Below are 22,639 nucleotides of genomic sequence, written 5' to 3'. Positions count from 1 at the left end.
ATCTGTAGAAGCACAGGGGAGGAAGGAATTGAACCTGGGTAGGCCTCAGGAGCTTGAGGCAGGCTGGGAAGTCTTCTCAGAGGGGCCTTGAAGGATAAAATGTAAGTTTCTTCAAAAATCTTTTCCGTAGCTCTTTTGATAGAAAGGGAAGAGCCATCTTAAGGGAAATGATAAGGGACAGGATGGCAGGGGTGAGGGCACAGAAAGGGGTGACTGAGACACCTGAACACCTAGCCCCTGGTCAAATTTGCTTGATGCCAATCTTGGCCCTGTATCCTTGGTCCCTAAGTCCAAGGATCTAATCTTTGGGGTAGCACTGTCCAGTAGAATTTCTGGAATGATGCAAATATTGTATTTCTGTGCTGTCCAACATGGTAGCCACATGTAGTTACTGAGCCCTTGACATGTGGGTAGTATAGGTAAGGAACCGAATGTTTACTTTTATTTCATTCTAATTAATTTAAACTTAAATAGCCACCCTACCTGACAGTGCAGCTCTAGATACTTCTTATCCTGGATCACATTGGAATCACCTGAGATGTCTTTTAAAAGTTCTGACATCTGGTGCTTGAGCCTCACCCCTAAGATTCGATTTTGTTGATCTAGGGTGGGGCTCGGGGATCAGTTTTTTTTTTTTAAACAACCCAGGTGATTCTCCTGGAAGCCAGTGTTGGGAACCACTAATCCAAAGCTGTCTACCACACCCTCGGGGATGGGGAGGCCCCTCTTGTCATAGCTTTGCCCAGGGTGTATGTTTGGGCCTTCAACTCCTCTGGCTCTGCCTAAGACCCCTCTCCCCATGGAAAGCCACACCCTCAGTCTCCTCTCCAGCTCCAGTAGCAAGATCAAGCCCAAATGGCGGCCCTCACACAGACTCCTGGCTCTCCCCTGCTAACCACACTCACTTCCCAGCCTGGAAACAGGACTCATTCACCTCAGAGCCTGCAAGGACCCAGCCAGCAACCTTTGCCCTGGTCAGCAGGGCTCAGCAGTCAAGGAGCCTTATCCTTGCAGGCCCCCGGGGCCCTTGGACAGAGCCCAACCAGCCATTTTCCCAGGCTGGGCTAGGCTGGGCAGGAGCAGGGGCCAGTGACCAGGCCTGAGTTTTGGCCACTTTCTGCCCAATACGAGCAGATATGCAGATGAATGTGTTTGGGACAGCAATAATACAGGAGGTTTTGGTAACAAGACTGAAAGTTGGAGAGAACCTTCCTCCCCTGTGTTTTGTGGAAAAAGGTTCTCTGAGCTGGGGTTCATCCAGCAACTGCTGCCCACCCACCCTGATGTTTGCCACCCACACCCCAAAAGCAACTTTCCCATGACTCACATGGCAGCTTGTGCACTTCTTTTATTATTAAATATATAAGCAGCTTCCTATCTTTTAAATAGATATTTAAATGACTTTATATAAAATAATTCACCACTTCCAAGTATAAAAACAAAATCTCACAGTGCGTGAGCCAATGTCCTCTCTCGACTTCTCAGAGAACAGAAGGGGTTCCTGAGCAGGTAGCCTGGGGGGACACCAGAGATGGCTCCGGGGCTCCTCCTGCTCTGATGCCACCAAGTGCTCAAAAAGAGCTTCTGCAGTGGGTTGGATTGCTTTTTTGACCTTTAAAATATTATGTTTAAGGTAGGGGGATGAAGGGGGAATGCCTTTTTTTGTTTTTTTGTTTTTTTCTTCCATTTAAAAATATGTGTTTTCTAGCATCAAATATAGAGGCTGTGACTAGAAGGCTAAGCCCCATATGCAAGTTCACTGCCCTTCCCTAAGCTGTCAGCATCAGGACAGGGAAGGTGGGGCCAGCAGACCCTCACTTTCCTGGGCAGGAAGGGAAAGTCATGGGCCCAGCGGCCAGGTAGGGCAGGGTCTCCTCCGCCAGGAGGACCCAGGGCGGCAGGAGAGGAGGCACACAGCAGCGCAAAGGAGCCCAGGGGCAACTGGCAGCCCTGTCGCCCATTGCCTAGGCCTCAGAGCCACCACCACGGGCTGGCCTCGAAGTGGAGGCCCTCTAGGCATTGGAAGCTGAGGCCTGTCTCTCCCGACTGCCCTCCCACCCTGGCTTGCCTGGTTAGAGGTGATAGTAGAGGGGGTAGGTGAGAGCTGGAAGTCATCACTGCCGACCAAGGTCAGGAGGAAAGAAGGGTGAGAAGTGGATGGAAGCTGGGTGCCATGCAGGTGGGAGTGAGATGCAGCCCAGCCCAGGGCTCCTGACAGAGATAACCTGCTCAGCCCCAGGTTCCTGTCGGCAGCAGGGAAAGGACACTGGGCTGGGGTTTGGGAGTGCAGACCCTCCCCCAACCTCAGGGGCATACCTATATTTCAAAGGCCCATCTTCAGTCGGAGCTCGCCCTGCAGCCTCTGTCTGTGCCCTCCCCTCCCTTGCTCTCTCCCACTAGTCCCTTCCCTCTTGGGAATGTCAAAGTGCAAGATGCAGAAACCTGGGTGAACAACACAGCCTAAAGACCGGCTCTGGCTGGCGGCCCAGGAGGTTCTCCCACCCTACTCCACCCCGGGGAGTCAAAGGCCAGGTCAGGAGAAGGTCAGGGCTGAGGGGCTCCCTCAGTCGACTGGTGAGGCCAGCTCAGTGCAGGAGGCTGGGGAGAGGCTGGAGAGTGGAGGACGGACAGATGCTGGCTCATGGATGGACGGGGGCAGGCTGTTCAGCAGGCAGGTACAGTGTTCACAGTGCAATGGCTTCCTTCATGAGGGGAGCCTCTGCTTGGCCCCCTGGTGAAGCTCTGGCAGGTGCTGGAAGGAGGAGGAGCAGAGGCCAGTGCTTGATCCCCTTCTTGGCATCACTGGCAGGTCAGGCAGGTCCTGAGGGCGGGGCTGGCCTCCCCTCTGCGCCTGGCAACCAGCACAGGGCACTTAGGTGAGCCGAGGATGTAGACCCTTCAGGCTGTCAGGGCAGACCAGCAGGTCCAGAGGCCTCCTCTTCCCGTCTGTCAGGCTGCACACCTCTACGGGAAATCAGGCCGACGCCGTCCCGCCCCACGAAATTCAGGCTCCTCTCTCTGGAGACAGGTCCATGCCTGTCCAGGCTGGGATCCCTTGGCACCAGGCAGGCCCTCTGGGTGCAGGGTTCTTTCACTCCTCAGCGTCCACCCTGCTTTCCCACAAACCACAGGCTGGTGGGTCCCTGGCCTGGGTTCCGGCATGGAGGGGAGTGAGAGGAGGGTGCAGCCCCTGAGGGAAGAGGGTCCTGAGCCGGGCTCGCCAGCCTTCCTCAGGCATATGGGAGCCTCCAGGGCTCACAATAAATAGTGGCAGCATGGGGAGCATCCTCTGGCCTCTCTCATTCAGTCAAGGGTCTGCGGGTTGAGACAGAGGGGCCCTAGCCTGGCTGCTCTGGTCCAGTCCTGGCAGGCAGGAGCTCTGGTGGAGGGCAGACCACATTCCAGAAGGATGGCCAGGGAGGGGTGGTGGTGGACGCCCCATAATGTCTCCTCCCACGGAGAGACTGTCCTGTGCGTCCAGCTGTGGGAGAGAAAGAAAGGCTAGTCAGCAGATGGGAGTGCGGGGAGGGTCGTTGAGGACATGGATTGGGAGGTGTGGCATTCCTGTGGGCTGCTGGCGGTGCTGCAGGCGGGACTTCCTTTCCTCCCTTCCCTGGCCTTTCCAGACACCACAGAGAGACCAGGCGGCTTTCGCTGGCACCAGCCCAGGCCTCTGGCCAAACTGGCCTCACCTCCTACCTCCTCCTGGGGAATCAGGGCCTCAGTGGAAGATAACGGGGCCCGGGAGAGGTCTGAGCAGGGCTGGGAAGAGGGGTTACTGCTCAAGCAGAGGGCTCTGATGAGGATCGAAGCGGGCACTTGAATGTCTTTGGACCCCTCCTCAGGCAAGGTCATCTCGTTGGCCTTGGTCCAGTAAACAAAGAGTGATTCCTGCTAACACTAGCAAAGAAGAATCTTTCATTTCCACCTCCACAGCATTCATCAGAGGGGCATCACATATGATATTCAAGACAGTAGGGCAGAGATAGCTGAAGAGGAAGAACTTGGGCCAGAGAGGAAAAGTCTAGAGGCAGTGCTGGGACAAGGAAATTCCCACACTGTCATTTGGCACGCCACCCCTAAGCAACCCAGCCCCTCCTGGATGGGCCGAGGGCCTTGCCCCGCATCATCCATGGGAGTCAGGGCCTTGTCCTCTCCCCTTCCACCCCCATCCTTGTCCTCTTGCCCAGCATCCTCAGGACGCTTTGTTCCCAGAGCAGAAATCCCCTGGACCCCATCCAACAGTTTGACTTTGGACCTTGTGTGGAGCCTCCCTCCCTAACATCCATAGGCCCTACTGGGTAAGGAGGGAAGATGGAACCACAGCCTCTGGCTCCCTGCCCATTCCCATGCTCTAGAGGGAAAGAAGGGGAACCATAAACTGGACATGAGCCATGCTGGGTACAGCCAGGCCACAGGTCCAGCTAGGGCCCAGGAGGGCAGAAGGACCCAGTGGGTGAGTTCCAGCCTGCCGCCCCATCTCCTAGCTGCCTAGGGCTGAGGTGCTGGTGTCTGCATTTTCTGTGGCTCTGAGTCCCTATCTCAGTCTCTGCCTCTATGTTTCCCTCTCTCACTTCTCAAATCACAGCAGCAGTCAGTCTAGGGGCTGGCACTCAATCTCTCCAAGGCCACTGGTGCCTGGCCTGGAGACCACCTTAGGGCTGGACCTGCTGGGCCAAGTGGGGTCTGGATGTAGCCCCTGTCCCGGATTCCCTCTCCAAGCGAAATCTTGAGGGGGAAGAGGAAAGCTTGGGACGGGCCTAAGAATAAGCAAGTGGGGAAAGGAGGATGGGCGTGTAGACGGGTGGGACAGAGGGCCAAGAACACGGCAAGGGGTTTGGGGACAGGCAACCAGTGGGAAGGGTGTTGTGGCACTGAGCCACCAGCCACCAGTTCTGAGGAGGCCTGGATCATTTCACAGTCTTGCCAGTGCCCCAGCTGACCCACTCACCCATCTTAGCCCACCCCACTGACAAGGTAGACCCCAGGATTCCAGATATGTTGTTACTGCTGGCTCTTGTCTAAATAGGTTCCCCTGGTTTTGAGCATTTGCCAAATTCCCTCTCTCTCTAGAAGGGGCCCAGACCTGTCACTCCACACATGGGAGTGCCCTGCGGCACTGGCTTGCACTTGGTAAAGGGTGTGACTGGAAACTTGACTGGGTCACCCCAGCTAGTCAGCCAACCAGCCAGTTAGTCAGGCAATCAGCTAGTCAGTTGCTCAATGGGCTCCCCAAGCAACAGCCGGCCAGTTAGGCAGTTACCAAGATAGTTGGTTGGTTAGTCATTCACCCAGCCAGCTGGTCAGCCAGTCAGTCAGAGTTAGTCAGTTAGCTGGTTAACTGGTCAGCTAGAGGCTGGTCAGTTAGAGACAACTGGCCAGGGTCAGTCCGTGAGTCAGCCCTGAAGTCAGTCAGTCAACACTGATTGCATGTTTGGCAAATGTGGAGAGGCCCTCTCTTAGTAGAACCCAGGATGGAAAAAGAAACACAAAAAAAGTGGAAGACAGTCCCTGCCCTCAAGGGGCTTACAATCTTAGGGATGTGGAATGTACAATACATATAAAATAAGACTTTTAAAAATATGAAAACAACATCCAAATAAGTGCAAATTGATATACTATTAGCCAAATACAAAAGAGCAGGAGGGGCATGACTGAAAGGAGCAGTCAGAAGGTTGTGGAGAAGCCAGGAAGGCTTCCTGATGGGCTGGCTGTGGGCTTGGGTGGGAGGGGGAAGACGTGGGCCAGCTGGGGTTGGGGTGGGGCAGGGGTGAGGAACAATAGGGTCACAGCTACATCAACAACATGGGCAAAGACAACAGCAGGCACTCATCAATGTGCAGGAGCCACAATTGGCAGGGCTACGGAGATGACAGAATTAGGGTTTCAAACAACTTCAATAGGTTCGGGTGATGGGCAGAAACCAACAAGGTGGCTTTAACAAAGGTGAATATAAACTGCACTTTGGTTAAAAAAGTTAAGTTGTCCAAGTACAGGGTAGAGATGGTCTGGCTTGACAGAGGTTTATGGGAAATGGAACTAGGGGTTTTAATAGACCACAAGCTCAACATATGACAACAGTATGATGCAGTTGTTAAGAAAAAAACTAATGCAATCTTAATCTGCACAAATAGAAGAATACTGTCCATATCAAGGAAGGTAACAGTCCCACTGTACTCTCTCTGAGCTGGTCAGACATCTGGAGTACTGTGTCCGGGGCTGGGCGCCACATTTTCAGAGGGACATTGACAAACGAGTGTGTCCAGGATGGTGAGGGGTCTGAAAACCATATCATATAAGGAACGTTTGAGGGGCTTGGCCATACTCAGCTTAGAGAATTCTCAAAGGGGACATGGATACCTGACTTGAAATATCTGAGGGTTTTCATGAGAACAGGAGGGAGGAGCAGTATGGAGGGGGCAGGGAAGCCAGTTTTGCCTCACATGAGGAAGACGTTTCTCCCAGTCTGACTGGAAGATGGCATGGGCCGTGGCTAGGCAGGGAGCTGGCCTGGAACTGGGAGTGTGTGACAGTCAGCTGGCTGGCTCCCTGTTGGGGACATGGAGAGGGGCAGTCCCTTTGGGGTGGGACCCAGGGCCAAATGACCCCTGAGAGCCCTTCTAAGACTCAGGTTCTATGTCAACATGATCCTAAAAGCAAGGAAGCAGAACTGACCTCAGCTGGGGAGGAGGGTCAACTGGTGGGGGGGTGGCGATCTGGCAAGCAGCTGCTGTTGGAGGGGCTTGGCAGCCAAGCCAAGAATATAGGGCTTGCAGTGGCTGCCACACAGAGCTACTGAAGATTCTCCAGGAGGGTACAGACCTTATAAAGGCCACATTTGAAAAAGGCGGGTTTAGTTGCTCGGAGGTCAAAGGTGGCAGCAACACTAGAAGCCCAATGCAGAAGTAATAGTCCCTGGCCTCAGTGGGGGTGGATGGAAAGGAGGGGCAGGGGGATAGCTGAGGACCTGGAAAGGAGAGGGTGGCTGGACCTGGCTGGCGATGTATGGAAAGGGAACCGGAGAGAGGCATGGGAGTCAGTGTGGGGGCCTCAGGGGAATTGGTGTCACCAACAGGTGAGGGTGACTGGAAAAGGGTATAGGTAAGTTTTAGGAGTGGAGATCAAAATCAGAATCTTACCTTAGAATTCCCTCTACACTGGCAGTTCCACCTGTCTGTCATCCTGAGTCAGGGGGCTGCAGGCAGGGCACAGGGCTGGCATTAGACATCAGCAGGAGCAGGGGAATAAGGGGACCCCGTAAGTTTACCCCTAAGCCCACACATGCTCTAGGCCCTCTCAGATTGAAAAGACCCAGAACTGTCTAACTCTATGGAGAAATCAGGAAAAAGCCCAGATATCTGGGAAAGGACAGAGGCCCTTCTTCTCTCCCCCATCCTGTTCCGCAGCTCCATTTCCTCAGAGCAAGCAGGAGAGGCCCACCACCACGAAGAAGGGAAATAGATCCCAAGCCAGGCCCCCAGTGCCTCCCAGAGCCCCGCCTCAAGCTCTCACCTGCCCTCTGGCTGCTCCAAGGGAGAATCCGCTCTCTGAGGCTCTTGACGGCTCTGAGGACAGGAAAGAGCATCTCACTGAGGAGCTGGGGGAGTGTGGGGGGGCGGTGTCCCCATCCCCAGTAAGGGCTGCCCCAGGTATTTATGAGAGAGTTGCAAGAGTCCTCCCAGCTTCCCAAAAGTGGGGATCAGCCAGGGGCCCAAGGGAGATTTGTGAGGTCTCTCTGCTGATGGTGTCCCTTCTCCTCTCCCCACGCCCTTGCAGGCTGTTCCCTATGGGTCCTCCTGCCCCGGGCTCTGCGGAGCTCCCAGTGTACGCCCGCCCTGACACGCTCACACAGCATTGCTCTCCTCCTCCAGCTCCCTGCCCGTCTGGATGTCATCCTGCTGTCAGCCCATGAATATTCTCTCCCGCTCCCTTCTGCTCCAGTCCCTTCCCATTGACCTTATGGCTTGAGCCTTCCCAATTCTCGAAGTAATCCTCCATTTCCACCTCTCATCCTCTGTGCTGAGCCAGCCCCTATCTCTCTGTGTCTGAAGAACTCAGGCCGCACCCGAGCTGTCCCCCCACCTGCACCCCCGCCAGGCTCTGCCCCTGCCCTAAGGAACGCGCTCTTCTTCCTCATGGGGATCTGCTCACCCGCCGCCTCCACCTGTAGAACAAGAGGCCTCCGACGGCCAGCAAGACCAGGATGACACTGGGCACCAGCAGGTGGAAGACAGAGTCCTGGAGCTGCGAGCTGGAGGATCCCTCGGGCTGCCTCTCATGGCCTGTGTCAGTCAAAGGAACGGAGTTAAAACGGGCCAGGGGCCTGGCTGCCCCTTCACTTGCTGGTCCTCCTTCTGGCTCTGCGGGGCTCCTCCGATCCCTGGTGCTCCTCCTGCCCTCCAGCTCCCCAAGGGGCAGCATGTTGCCCGAGGAGTGGCTTCTGGAAAGCTGTGGCTGAGCAGAGAGGGTGGAGGGGTTGCTGAGGCCTTGGGGGCGTGGTGATGAGATCCTGGGAGAGCCTGGCTCCGGGGGGTCTCTGAGCAGGGCAGATGGATGGTCTGTCTTCTGGGGGGTGTGATTCCAGTCCTGGCCAGTGGGCCTCACGGGGCCCACCCTGGGCAAGGCGGTACCAGTTACATCTGCCGGCTGTTGGCCCTTTGCTGATGCAGGGAGTGGAGAAGATGCTGAGAGGAAGTTGCTGGGTCTGGCGGGCTCTGTCTGCATGCTGCCCCCTCCTGGCCTGGAGGGGGAAAGCTCTGTCCCTTGGGGTACGGGAATCTCACTGGCCTCTCCAGAGGCTTCTTCTGGGACCCAACTAGTGCCCATTGCAGAGTCAAGAATATCCTCCATCCCTGGGTTGAAGGCCCCGACAGAGGGGCGAGGCTGTGGTGAGCCACCGATGGTGCTGTCCTTGACAACCGGGGTCTCTGGCGGCTCAAGGCTCTGGCAGGTGCTCCTGGGTGGCCGCTGCTTGGCACTGCCTGGATCCACTGTGTGCAGGGGCTGCTCACCAGGCAAGAGGGAGCTGCCCTCAGTTCCCTCAGAGTCCTCCCAGGTCAAGCCAGCCACAGGGGCCATGGAGGGGGCGAGGGGCTGATGAGGGGAGACAGAGGCTGGGTCACTGCTAGGGATGGCTTTGGGGTACAGGCAGTTGCAATCAGGCTTGGTCACCACATCTGAAAGAACCACAGAGAGAGGGAGAGAGAAAGATGGGGAGGAGATAGAGTCACTAGCCTCCAGCACAGCTTTCCCAGAGCAGGGGGAGAGGGGAATGTGAGTCTGGGGGGCCCTCATCTCTTAGCTCAGCCCTGGAGCTGAGAAGAGGATGGGACTAGAGTGGGTGCTCATGACACAGGGAAGGTGCCGTATGCAGGGTCTCATGAGCAGCGACAAAGAGCAGGGTTGAGATGCACACACTGGGGGTTGGGGAGAAGGAAGATAAGAGAACAGCCCATGCAGGGGTTCCCACTGGCCACAGGCCAAGCTAGGGATGAACAGCAGCCAGGTCAGGAGGTTAAACAGTTGCCTTCCGGACCAACACAAGACAACTTCAAGCCCCAGAGACACTGGTTTCATGCATAGCCAAGAGCCACACAGCCACAGCCACAAGCAGGAACAGGCTGGGGCTAGAATGCAGCCAAGGCTTAAGGTCTTGGGATTGAAGCAACGAGACTGGACTTGGCCACTGGCAGGTTGCAGGGCCCTAGACCCTGCCTTGGGAAGCAAGGTTGAATGTAGGAGGGCACGTGTGGCACGAGACGCAGAGACGAGGACACGCAGTGTACACATGTATGCAGCTGAGCCAGCCCTGGGAGTTCCAATGATGCTCAGACTTCAAATCCAGCCTTGTCCCTTGAGGAAACGCCCAAGGCATCCTGGGGACTTCTGGAGCCAGGGTATCACGGTGATTCGCAGCAGAGCTCCTGGAGCAAGGGCCCTGACTCCCAGATGGGTGTCAGCTGTCTCCACAGAACCCCCCACACGTTCAGCCAGCCTGCAGAGCCAGTGGGGAAAGCTTCCATACCTACAGGGCTCCCAAGACAGGCTCCCATTTCCACTCCCTAATCTCAAGGCACCAGCGTGATCCTTCTTGATGCTGCCACATGCAGACATATGTAGGTGTGCATGCACACACATGTCAGAAAAGACATGTGCCCAGGACCAGAGGTATGTGAAGCCACATATGTACACGAAACAAGCACATTCATGCACACAGGAACACAAGTAGCAGCCAGGCTGCCTCCCCAGGGGTCCCCCCAGCTTCACATCTCACCTCCCAATCCCCATTCCATATGCTACCACCCCTACACACTTGCTGGCCCCTGCCATGCTTACCTTGGCTGGAGCATTCAGCAAAGCTGTTGTTGCAGTTCTTGCTGAAAATATTCCAGTCCTTGTCAAGGAGATTCTTTGTTTCATTAAAGACATTCTTGACCTTCTCCAGCAACTGGAGAGGTGTCTCATAGAAAGTTCGGACGCAGGCCTGGAAGGAGATCAGGGCCCCCTTTTGTGAGCATGACCATTGGCCCCGTGTCTCCGTCTTGTTTGTCAAATTCCCTTGGCCTTTCTCACATCTGTCTTCTTTTTCCCTTTTGTTTCCTCCCTCCCCTTTCCCCTGCTTTGCAGCAGAATGAGTCCTGAGGTTATGAGATATGTCATTTATTCACAGACCCATTCAACACATGTTTATGTGCCAGGCATATGGTAATTACCTGGGAATCATGCAATGAACAAGAGAGAGGTGGTTCCTGGCTGAGTTGGACACTGAGACCAGCAATCCAGTAGGGACTAAACACACTGTTACAAGTGCAATGAGTCCTATGAATAAGTACTGGGCCATCCGATGGTGTGCAACAAGGGGAACGAAACAAGTGTTCAGGGAGAATTTCCCCAAGGAATCAACTAAAAGATGAGCAAGAGAAACCAGGAAAGAGATGGGATTCCAGAGAGCTGTCCAGGCTGCAAGAACAGACTGTGCAAAAGTCCTGAGGCAAGAAAATGCATGAAAAGCCCAAAGACTAAAAGAAGGCTGGTGTGGCTGCAGCACTACCATCTAGGAGGAGCGTGGCAAGAGATGCAAATGGAGAGAGGTTAGCAAGGGCCAGGTCTTGAGGGCCTCATGGGCCAAGACCAGAACTTTTAGTTTTGTCCACAGAGCAAAGGGAAAACATCTGAAGGGGTGTTAGGGGTGGGCGGTGGCATGGTAAGAGTTGAGTTTGAGAAAAATCATTGAGCCGTGGTGTGAAGAAGGGAATGGGGCAGCCGCCAGGCATGTGGGTCCTTTGCTGGTGTTAGTGTGTCTCGGAGGGAGGGCTGAGGAGGTCCCAGCCCTGTCTTCCATGCTGCTCAAGGGGCCCCGGTCTCCTACACCCACTGGAGCTCTGAGAAGCTGCATCATCCTGGGTCTTCTCCCACCTCTCAAGCTGCTCTTTCTGTCTCCTTACCAAGCTCCTCTTCTCCTCCTGATGTCCAAATGCTGCCATCCTTCAGGGTTCGCTCCCGGGCCCACCTCTCCTTTTACACAAGGTCATGCCATCCATGCTCACAGCTTCATCCAGGGCCTAACTGCCACTGAATCACAGATACCAAGTTTTTCCTGTTTTTCCTTAAACTGAGCTTCACAGGGAAGAAACATGGGCTTTTCTAAGCTGTGAAGTCCTTGAAGGCATTGCCGCATCCCCCTGGCCTGTGCACAGTCAGCCCTTAAGAAATGTTTACCAGATAGGCCGGGCACGGTGGCTCACGCCTGTAATCCCAGCAAGTTGGGAGGCTGAGGCAGGCTGATCACGAGGTCAGGAGTTCGAGATCAGCCTGACCAACATGGTGAAACCCTGTCTTTACTAAAAAGACAAAAATTAGCCAGGCATGGTGGCACGTGCCTGTAATCCCAGCTAAAAAGACAAAAATTAGCTGGGCATGGTGGTGCGTGCCTGTAATCCCAGCTACTCAGGAGGCTGAGGCAGGAGAATTGCTTGAACCTGGGAGGCAGAGGTTGCAGTGAGCTGAGATGGCACCACTGCACTCCAGCCTGGGAGACAGAGTGAGATTCCGGCAGTTTATTTGGTCACTGCCTCCTAGCTGGTGAGTGATGGAGCTGAGCCCAGTTTTCTCATTCATACGTCTATCTGGTAAACATTTTTTTTTTTTTTTTTTTTTTTTTGAGATGGAGTCTCACTCTCCCTCTCCCTCAGGAGCTCCGAATCCCTCCCACTGTCTTCTCCGGAGACTTGCTGGGAGCTAGCTCCTCTAGCTTCACTCACCCTCTCTCCTGGAGCCTGCCCCTCAACATTCACACCTGTCTACAGGTGAATATCCAAGGGGGTCATAATCATCAGTGGGACAGCTGTTTAAGATGCAGATTCCTGGGGTCAGTCTTTTATTTATTTATTTATTTTGAGATGGAGTTTCGATCTTGGCTCACTGCAACCTCCGCCACCCTGGTTCAAGCGATTCTACTGCCTCAGCCTCCCAAGTAGCTGGGATTACAGGCATGCGCCATCACCCCCTGCTAATTTTTGTATTTTTAGTAGAGATGTGGTTTCACCTTGTTGGGCAGGCTGGTCTTGAACTCCTGACCTCAGGTGATCCACCTGTTTCGGCCTCCCAAAGTGCCAGGATTAGAGGCATGAGCCACCGCGCCCGGCCCTGGAGCCACTCTTACACCCAGTGTATCAGACTCTGTAGGGGTGTGTCCTAGGAATATGCATTTTCAACACATTCCTCAAGTGATTCTTAGGAATCTTAATGTTGGAAAACCACAGATTTAATACCCCTCTTATTAAAAATGTTTTCCTGGCCAGGCACAGTAACTCACATTTGTAATCCCAGCACTCTGGGAGGCCAAGGCAGACAGATCGCTTGAGCCTGGGAGTTTGAGACCAGCCTGGGCAACATTGCGAAACCCTATCTCTACAAAAAATAGCTGAGCATAGTGGGGTGTGCCTGTTGTCCCAGCTACTCAGGAGACTGAAGTCAGAGGATCAATTGAGCCTGGGAGGTTGGGGCTGCAGTGAGTTGTGATTGCGCTGCTGAACTTCAGCTTGGGTAACAGAATGAGACCCTGTCTCAAAACAACAACGACAACAAAAACAGAACAAAAAGTCCTCCCTCAATCACACACTCCCTCCAGCTGCATCTCTTTTCCTGCCCCCATTCGCATCCAAGTTCTTCCACAGTGGTGTCTCTACTTCCTCTCTTTCTATTCACCCTGATCCGGCACCTGTGACACGTTGCCAAATCCAATGGACAATTTTAGCCCTCACCTTGCTTGATTTCTCAACCCTCTTTTATGATGTTCCATCCCTTTTTCCATCTTGGAATGCAGTGCCTCGACTCTGCACTCTCCCTCTTTTCCTCCCACCTTCAGGCTGCCCCTTGCCAGGTCCCCCATCCTCTGCTTGCCCTCCAAATGCTGGGTTCCTGGGCCTGCTTCTCTTCTCACAGTGGCAGTGCTGTCCAGTCCCATGGCATCACAGATAAGCCGAACCCCCATGCCTCACAGATCTGTGCATTGCCGGTCACACTCAAGACCCGCACACCTAACTGCTTGCTCGACGTCTCCACTCACCATTTCATGAGCACCTCACGTCTGCTGTGCCACAGACTGAACTGTCTTCGCTCAAACCTGCTCTGCCCATGGATCATCCCCATTTCAGCATCATTGGAATATCCAGGTGCTCAAGAGAAAAACCATCCTTGGCTTTTTCTTTCCCTCAGCTTCTCACATCCACTGCACGTAACAAGTCTTGTTGATTCTGCCCCCAAACGCACAGGAACATGTCCAGTCCACTTGCCTCCACCTTCACTGTTCCACCCCGGTCCAAGCTGCCAATGTGTCTAGCCTGGACTCACACCTTCTGCTGGTCTCCCAGCTTCCATTCCTGCCCCCTGTGGTCTATCCTCCACACAGCAACCAGGTCAGTCTTATAACCTGAGATTAAGCCACATGCCTGTTCACGACGGCTTCCCTCACCCTTAAGACAAAATCCCACATCTCTAAAACCACAGGTGATCTGGCTCTTGCCTTCTCTCCTCCCCCTCCTTCACTTCCCATGCTCTGGCCATGCTGATAACCCTTTGGGTCTCTGAATGTGCACTTTCCTGTTTGTTTACCTTAGGGCTTTGTGCATAGCTTTTCCTGTTCCAGAATGTTCTTCTAGCTTTACCGCTTTCAACTCTTACTCATCTTTGGAGCTCAAATCAGTATTTGCTTACTCAGAAGCCTTTCTCGTCTCTGCTTCCCCAACTCCATGGAAGTCTGAGTTCCCTGTTGCTCTCCTTGAGCCCTTCAGGTTCTTGTTCCCAGCTCACTCCTCCACCTCCTTCGGGTCCTCTCATCCCTGGTTTACTCTTCTCTGATGCTGTTATTGCCATGCTACATATTGTATATTTTACTTACATATTTTGTTAACTGTCTCACCACCACTACCACCACCCCCAAATGCAAGTTCCAGGAATGTGGGGATTTTTGTCTGTTTTGATCACAGCTGTTTCCTGGTGTCTAGAACAGTATCTGGTACACATTAGATACACAATAACTGCTTGCTCTTGGAATGAACAGTCTTTATAGTTTGTAATTCTGTTTACTGGTGTCATGGTTTGTTTAACAGCTGCCAAGCTCACTTGACTATAAGCTGCATGGGGTGGGACCATGTATTTGTTGCTCATGATGACATCGTCGGGGCCCAGCATGATCCCTCATGCCTCCTGCCTGGTAAAGGTTGGTGGGATGACAAATGAATGAGAGTGAGCAAGCAATGGTGTGAGGTGAGGTGAGCGAATGTACTCTGTGCCTGTGGATGGAGCGGTGCCTCCACAGCCACCCTCTGCCCTTACTCAGTGCTCCAGGCCTCAGGGCTTCCTACCTTGTCATGCTCTTCATAATCCTTGGTGAAGCAGCTCTTCAGCCTCAAAGAGAGTTCCTGCAGCTGCACAATGGCGATGGCATTGGGGGTGTTATCTCTGAAGCGCATGGTGTCCTCCATTATGTCTTGTACCAAGAGAAATGCCTTCTTAAGGTAGCACACCGGATCTTTCTGAAAAACAGGAACCTGGGGCTTATGGCCTGGCCATAGTGGCCTGGGAACCCCCAACCCCAGGCAGATGGAGGGTTGCAGATTGCTCTCCCCCTTCCCCCAGGGGAGGGACCACACCATGCCAGCAATGAGGAGAATGCCGCCCTCAGCTTGCCTGTCTTTCTGTCTCTTTAGGATCTAGCACTACTGGAGACTGGGCTAGAGTGAAGGAAATGTGGATTCTGATTAGAGAGTTCTCTGGGTTTCTGGAATATGGGGCTTTAATTACGATGGATGTACATAGGGAAGGTGGGCTCCAGGCAACCTCCCTCTGCCTTTCTTTCTTTCTTCCTTTTGGCTTGCTTTCACAAAAATCTTTTACCATATGGCCCCTTCAAATTGTCCAGGACATAGGGGTGCTGAAGACTATCTCATGGTCCAAAGAATAACCTCTGTGTGGTAGTTGCCTTGAAGACCCACTCTGCTTTAGCTCTCTACCCCCAGCATCTAGTCCAGTAGGTTCCTAGCAAATGCTAGTTCAGGCACGAGTGCTAGAGCAAGCAAGTGAGTGAATAAAATACTGAGGCTATTCTTTGGACCATGAGGTGGTCTCCAGTCCTAACAGAGGTGCATATGGGTCAGGTGTGTGTAAGCTCAGAGACAGGGGCAACTTCTGGGTATCAAGGCAGTTTTGCGTGAGGCATAAAGACGAATAGATGTGGAATAATGATTGGGGGGCAGGTGGAAAGGCATGACAGTCATTGGGAAGAGCTTGTGCAAAGATGGGAGGCAGGAAGGAACAGGGAATGGGGAGGTGGTGTACAGGCTTGTGTGGAGGAGAATGGCTAGACCTGGTGTAACCCAGACTAGATGACCTTGGCTTTCTTCTGGAGTGATGGGGGCCCTGATGTTTTTGGGAGAGGGAGATAAAGGCAGCAGGTTGGCGTTTCAGAAAATTTCCCCTGGTGGGCCGGGCGCGGTGGCTCACGCTTGTAATCCCAGCACTTTGGGAGGCCGAGGTGGGCAGATCACGAGGTCAGGAGATCGAGACCACGGTGAAACCCCGTCTCTACTAAAAATACAAAAAAATTAGCCGGGCGTGGTGGCAGGCGCCTGTAGTCCCAGCTACTCGGAGAGGCTGAGGCAGGAGAATGGCGTGAACCTGGGAGGCGGAGCTTGCAGTGAGCCGAGATTGCGCCACTGCACTCCAGCCTGGGCAACAGAGCGAGACTCTGTCTCAAAAAAAAAAAAAAAAGAAAGAAAAAGAAAATTTCCCCTGGTGGTAAGATGAGGAGTGAACTAGAAGCAGGGAGACCAGTTAGGAGGCTCTTGAAATTGTCCAAGCAACTGATTAAGGGGTGAAGGTGGGGATGGAGGAGACAGAACCCAGAGATGCTGAGAGGTAGAACCAGTAGCACTCGGTGGCTGGTTGGGTGTGGGGCAAGTCCAGGAAGGGCTGGACTGCCTCCCTGCCTGCTGGTTGGCCTGGTGAAGAGAAGTGACATCCTTAAGCAAAGCATGTGACCTGGAAGAAGTATTGATTTGCCTCAAGCCCTACAGCCAACCTTCCTGGATTCAAATCAGGCCTCTAGCACCTACTAGCTATGCTCCTTTCACCTCTCTGTGGATAATAAACTGTATTTGTGTACCACATAGTGGTACTGTCAGAACTAAATTAGCAAAGTGCTTGGTACCTAGTGAGCGCTTGTTATGTATCAGGCCAGGAGAAGAGAATGGCAGGGGACTTGAGCCCTGGGTCCTGGCACCCCAGAGTTGAGCACCCATGGATCCTCGCACTCTCACCCTTTCCAGCGGTAGGCATTCTGCTGCTTTCATGCTCCCCCACACACCCCACCCTGGGAGTTGCATGCAGGCTGGTGCATGGATTTTGTAAACAGCCATCACTCACCAACTGTTCCTGGTCTACAAACTCAAAGGTAATTTGGCACGAGGTCTCCATCTGACTGTCAATCTGTAAGAGAGAGCAGGCCAATGATTGCAGGGTAACCTACAGCTCAACTCAGCCTTCAGCCTTCTTCAGAACGGGGACCTTAGCTTCTGAGTGGATTGGGGTTTGAACTTCATCCCTGCCAACCACACGTGGAAAGACAGAGTCAAGTCTAGGAGAAGATCAGTGCCTTCCAGATGCCCAGGGGAAAGCTGTAGAAGAAAACGAAGTCTCTTCTTTCCTTCTGCCACCCCAGGAAATCTGACAAATGCCCATTTGTTTTAAGGAAGAGATGTCTATAGGAGAATATAGGATATAATCTTCCCTGGGAGGTAGTGAGCACCCTGTCATGGTAGGAATTCAAGCAGAGGCTGGACAAGCTCTGGGGATTGAACACCTGTAGGGGTTGGAGCTGGATGCCCTTAAAGCCCTCTTTAGCCCCAGAGCAGCAGTTCTGGGTTTTAAGCCTCAGAGAATGCTGGGGCTCTTGGTCTACCTTGGATTGCTACGGCAACTACATGCAGGAGAAGTAGTGCTGGGGCAAGAGAGGCAGAAGGCACAGCCCACAGGCCCCAAGCTCAGGGCCCTGGAGCTGGCCTTAGCCAGTGATGCCCCACCCTGCCTGGCTGGCCAAAGGGATGGTAAATTCCCACTGAGCAGGACAGCAGCCATGACAGCAACCCGATTCTGCCTGGCTGGACCACGTATGGGCCTGATTAGAATGAGATACAGCCTCCTTCATGGCCCAGATGAGCAGGCCATCCCAGCCTCAGGGTATGGGCAAGAGCCAGGGAAGTGAGTGTGGAAGGCTGGGAGTTAGGCGAGCGCTTCCCCTCCAAATCTGGGTGGGGCTCTGATGCCAGACTGGCGCCACATATGAGAGTCCCGGAGCTAGATGCAACATCTGGACACAGCAGGCCACCTGGGCTAGCTTCCCAGAGGAGGCATCCCACTGAGGGACAGCAGACCTCAGAAGCCTTTTCAGAATCAGTGGTTGATGTTCCTGGGCAATCACTAACCCAGGCAAGCAGCTGGAAGCCACCCCATCCACTGCCTGCAGGGGAGTCAGAGAGGGCTTCAGAGCTGGGGAGACCAGAGGTCCTAACTTTGGGAAGGTTAGTGAAGGGTATCACTGGTGGAGCTAGTGGGAACCACAAGCAATGCCCCGCACTGCCCTGTTTTCCTGCCTGCAGCTGCTCTCTTTGACCTTCTCCCTGTCTCCTGCCTCCATTTCCCCAGCATGGCCACACACTCACCAGCCGCTGCAGAGACTGCAGGTGTCCAGTCCCAATCATGTGGCTACAGTACTCCGACACCTCCTCGGTGATACTCCTGCCCGCCAGGAGACAGACCAACAACAGCAGGGAGCCCAGCCATGTCTGTGACAGAGAGGGTGTCATTTCTCCCCAGGTCTCACTCTCCCATTATCCCCATGCCCTGCTCACAGGGGAAAAACAAAGGCCTCATATCTACAATGCTACAGGCTCTGCCCCTTACCTCAGGATACAGCATCCCTCAAATCCAGCTTTCCCAGAATTTCTAGTAGCCACAGCACAACCTTGTTCTCCCATGAAAACAACCCAGATGTCACCTTCTACAAGAAGCCTTTCCAGATTAAGCCAGCCAAACCTAACTACACATTGAACTAATACTGACACAGATGGTGTGCCTACCAGTCTAAATTTTAATGACACAGGAAACTCGAGGGCAGGACTTGCATCTACCCATTTTTTTTCTGTCTCTGCAACATCAACACTGAGCCAAGCACCTTTTGAACTGCCCTCAAGTTCATGTTCATGCACCAGCTTTCAGATGGCAAGCCAGAGACAGCTCCCCTGGGCCCAGCATTTCTTCCCACCTGGTTCCATGCAGATCTGGCTCTGCCACTGGAAAAACTGTGGGATCAAACTCAGTTTCACTGGAACTCATCCCTTGCCAGAGACATCTTGGAGCCCTGGGTGTGTGTTTCAAAAGGAGCCCAACTGATTAATCAGAGGCACCAGTGCCAGTAATGGGCCATCCCTTGCCTGGCACCTGCCTATTTGAGCACCATCAGGCTTTGCCTTCAGCCAGCCACCTCTTACCATGGCAGGGAAGTCTTCTGAGACCCCTCTTCTCTCCCAGCACCCACCTGGCCCAGTAGCTGCTCAGCCCCAGAGTGATAGGACTGGCTCCTGATGCCCTGTCTTTCCCGTTCCTTCCTCTCTTCCTTCTCTTCACTGAGGTCTCCTCATCCCTACCCCTGGCCCTAGGTCTCTCCTTCTTCAGTCAAAAGCAGACAGACTCTTGGGCTTTCTTTCTCCAGCTTGCGGTCACCTCCTGAGAGCTCCCAAGCTTCCTGGCGGCTGATGCCCCCAGATGCAGGGAAATGCTGGCAGGGTAGAGTGAGGGTTGACACTATCCTGGACTCTGGGTTTTGCCTCAGTAATCCAGATGTTGAGACAAATACTGCAAATAAGTTGCTCACTGGAAAAACACAAGGAGGCTATGAAACAGCCCACAACAATGTGCTAATCTACATATCACCAAAAGCCCAAATGCTTGCCAGCTCTTCTGGGGAGGAGAAGGCAGCTCTGGCTGGGTGACCAGGGAGACTGCAGAGAGCAGGGACCTCAGCGAGGCCTTGAAAGATGGGGAGAAGCTGATGGCAGGAGAGGGGTGGCAGGCATGGAAGGAAGAGGCAAAGGATGGTTTAATGCCACTCAGCACAGGGACTGTGAGGGTCCTGGCTGATCTGAAGGAGGGAAAGTGTGGAAGAGGGGGACGGCAGTCACGGGGCTGGGGGGACTTCCGGCTCTGTTGGGGAGGTTGCCCTCGGTGGGAACAATGGCCCAGGTTCTCAGAAACCTTAGGTTCAGGAATGATTGGAGGAAACTGGGCCACTAGACGGTGTATCTATCCCAGGCTGGCTGCCACTCAAGGTCTGGAGTGAATGGTATGGATGAAAGGGACCGCTCAGGAAGACAACCTCCCTGGAGGAGAGCAAGGTGGGAGCAATGCTTAACCCCAAGGGCTGTCTGGCTTTGATGATATTTCAGGCATCAGTGTGGGGAGAGTGCAGCCACCACATGAGAGGCTGACTTCGAAGGTGGCCAAAGGGGATACCCCCGGACCCAGGGCCTCCATTCTGCCTCAGGAGGATCTGGACAGACAGTTGGGGGTTAACACTCTGGCTTGCATCTGGCTGGGCAGGCTCTCCTCTGACTGCCTCTTCCACCCCCAGCCCTGGCTTCTGCCTGGGGAGCAGCCCTCAGAAGGAATCTCTGCTGCAGGCTCAGAGATGCTAGGACACCTCAGTCCAGCTGTCCAGCCTCCTCTGCCACCCATCCTATTCCATTTCATCTTCCCCCTAGACAAGGCCTCTGGAGAGACCTGGCAGAACCGGGCCCTTGGACTTCCCCTGTCTAAACACAGCCTCCTTGTCTTTCTCTTCTTTCCTCGTGGTCTCCCCTTCAGCCCTGAAGCTTTGCTTTCTGCCTATGGCTAACCCTTCTCCCTTCCCCTCTCAACCCTATCTCCTCTCTCTCAGTGGGGCACTTTCTTTCTGTGGACCCACTCTTCCCTTTCTCTCTCACCTCACCTGCAACCCTCTGTCCTCTACCCCCAAACAATTTTCTGCTCTTTTTCCCCCAGGTTTCCCCTCTCATTTTCTTCCAGGACTCCTCAGAAGCAAATCCATTATGAGTCCACTGGCTGGTCATGAACAGTGCCACCCTCACTTTCTATGGCTGCATCTGCTACTGCCACAGTTGGGGCAGGGCGTCCCCTACGCAGTCAGGAGCAGACCCTGCCCCTGGACACAGCTCTGCAACACCAAACCCTCTTTCCATTTTCCTCAAGCACTGCAAACCACCATAAACCACCACAAAGCCCAGAATCTCCCCAACCCGTGAAACCAGAATTTGCAAGAAAAAGAGATTCTGAGCTAGCCCCAAGTAGCCCGGGTCGGGGGTGGGGGTGGGGGTGGGGGTGGGGGGGGATGGGGGGGTTGTTTGCCGGCTGTTGCAGTCCCCCACCCCACCCCCCAAACAGCCACCCAAGTCCTCCGTAGCTCCTGCCTGTGGGCTGGAACAAGCAGTGGCTTGCCCCTCTCCGTCCCTCTGCCAGCAAGGCCCTGGCGTTCTATAAGCTGGTTGACCCCCTGAACTTTCCCTGCCCAGAAGCGCCCACTCCCCAGCAGGGCCTTGGCAGCACGTGTGTGGCCGATGAGGAAGATGCCCACCGGGGAGGGCACACACTCAGCGCACAGCCACTCCGCCCGTGCCTTGGTGGTGGTGGGTAGGGAGAGAGGCAGGGCACCCTGGCTGAGCGGGGGCTCCTGCCTGCAGGTGGCTCAGTGTTCACCTCCGTGCAATGGGGTGTGCAGCCCTCCGTTTCCCAGGGAAGCCTGGCAGTCCCGGTGCAGCTGCAGGGCCGCCACTGGCCTCCGCCCTGGCGCCAGGGGCCCAGTCCGTGCGCAAAGGCGGTTCGTCCGCGGCGGGAACGCCGGGCCAGTGCAGCCGGCGCGCCCAGGCTGTCGGCTCCGAGGGTCCGCTCCAGGCCGCCTGGCCGCCGAGCCCCCGCCCGCCGAGCCCCCGCCTCAGCCCCCCGGGCCCAGCGCCGCGGCCGCCGCTTACCGTGGGAGGGCAGCGCCCGGCGGCGCCTGGCGCGGTCATACGGGCAGCTGGGTCCCGGCCGGGCGCGTCGGCCGCCCTCGCTCGCTCGCTCGCTCGCTGGCCGCTGCGGAGTGGGCGCCCCGGCCGAGGGCCGCGCCGCTGTCCCGGGATGCGGAGAGCGGCTCTGGCGCCGAGAGGACCCAGGCAAACTTTCACTTTCCCCGGGCCGAGCCTCACTGGCCAGCCCTCGGCACAGCCTTTTAAGAGAGGACTTGGGGGCATGTGGTTTATGGGAAATCACCCTGGCCAGGCGCCAGACACACACATACACACACACACACGCACTGACACAGACACACACACTCCAGAGGCCCACTCAGCCGCCTTTCCCCGCCTCCCCTCCCCCACCCGCCGGCCGGCCAGCCCCGCTCGCGCGTCTTCCTAGTCACCCTCTGTCTTCTGCGCTGTACTTCCAAGCCTTCATCAAACGAGCGCGGGCTCTACCGCGTCCCCACCCTGCCTTCCCCGCGCCCTGTGCGGACCGACCCTTTCCTTCCGCGCTCTCCAGGCTGATCCAGTGCTAGCGCTCTATGATCGTCCCAAGGGACTTTCCCTCCAGGCCTGAAAATCCCCAAATCTTAGCAGAAAACGGACCAAGAGCAGGGACAAGCACTGGGAAGGGAGGGAAATCCTTTGAAGACGCCCCTACCCCATTCTCGGAGTGCCGAAAGGAGTCCAGTGTTACTTGCTCCCTCGTGGAGCCTGAGTCAGCAGGTTTGCCGGCAGCCCCCTTCTTCCTCTGCAGCCCCCAAGCAGCCCGCCCAGCTTCAAGTCCCATTCTGGGAGGAAGGCCAGCTACCAGACCAGGAAAGGAGCAGCTGTGTCCTGTGACAGCAAGCTGGGGGGCTCTTCCCTGGGTGCCAGCAGACACTTCAAGGCACCTGACCCTTAGATGATGAAAATGCTGGCTGGTAACCATGCTCTCTCCTGGAGGCAAAATCCAACTCAGATTGGAAAGGTCCTGCACCTGGACCCTAGATTTCCTAGGATGTTTTTGGAAATTGCACTTACTGAGGTGATTA

At 54.8% G+C, this 22,639-nt stretch overlaps 1 protein-coding gene across 5 annotated transcripts; it reads right to left on the bottom strand.

Moving 5' to 3' along the window:
- Window positions 1-1,330: 1,330 nt before the first annotated feature.
- On the bottom strand, window positions 1,331-22,123 carry CSF1 (colony stimulating factor 1). Of its 5 annotated transcripts, XM_063624536.1 has the most exons (10): window positions 21,579-21,867; window positions 18,219-18,341; window positions 16,924-16,986; window positions 14,865-15,035; window positions 10,336-10,483; window positions 8,631-9,176; window positions 8,152-8,282; window positions 7,513-7,565; window positions 7,140-7,195; window positions 1,331-3,481 (listed from the first exon to the last, which is right to left on the bottom strand). In XM_063624536.1, exons 1-9 carry the CDS (start codon window positions 21,837-21,839, stop codon window positions 7,153-7,155), a joined length of 1,539 nt encoding a protein of 512 aa, XP_063480606.1. In that variant the 5' UTR covers window positions 21,840-21,867; the 3' UTR covers window positions 1,331-3,481; window positions 7,140-7,152. The 5 variants fall into 5 exon arrangements, with proteins under 5 accessions (XP_063480606.1, XP_063480605.1, XP_063480608.1 ...); XM_063624535.1 differs by having other exon boundaries at window positions 8,152-9,176; window positions 21,579-22,123; XM_063624538.1 differs by lacking the exon at window positions 8,631-9,176 and having other exon boundaries at window positions 21,579-21,870.
- Between the last annotated feature and the right edge of the window lie 516 nt (window positions 22,124-22,639).

Source organism: Symphalangus syndactylus, chromosome 12 (genome assembly GCF_028878055.3).
Source record: "Symphalangus syndactylus isolate Jambi chromosome 12, NHGRI_mSymSyn1-v2.1_pri, whole genome shotgun sequence".
Lineage (NCBI taxonomy): Eukaryota > Metazoa > Chordata > Mammalia > Primates > Hylobatidae > Symphalangus > Symphalangus syndactylus.
This window is presented reverse-complemented; position numbering and strand designations above follow the sequence as displayed.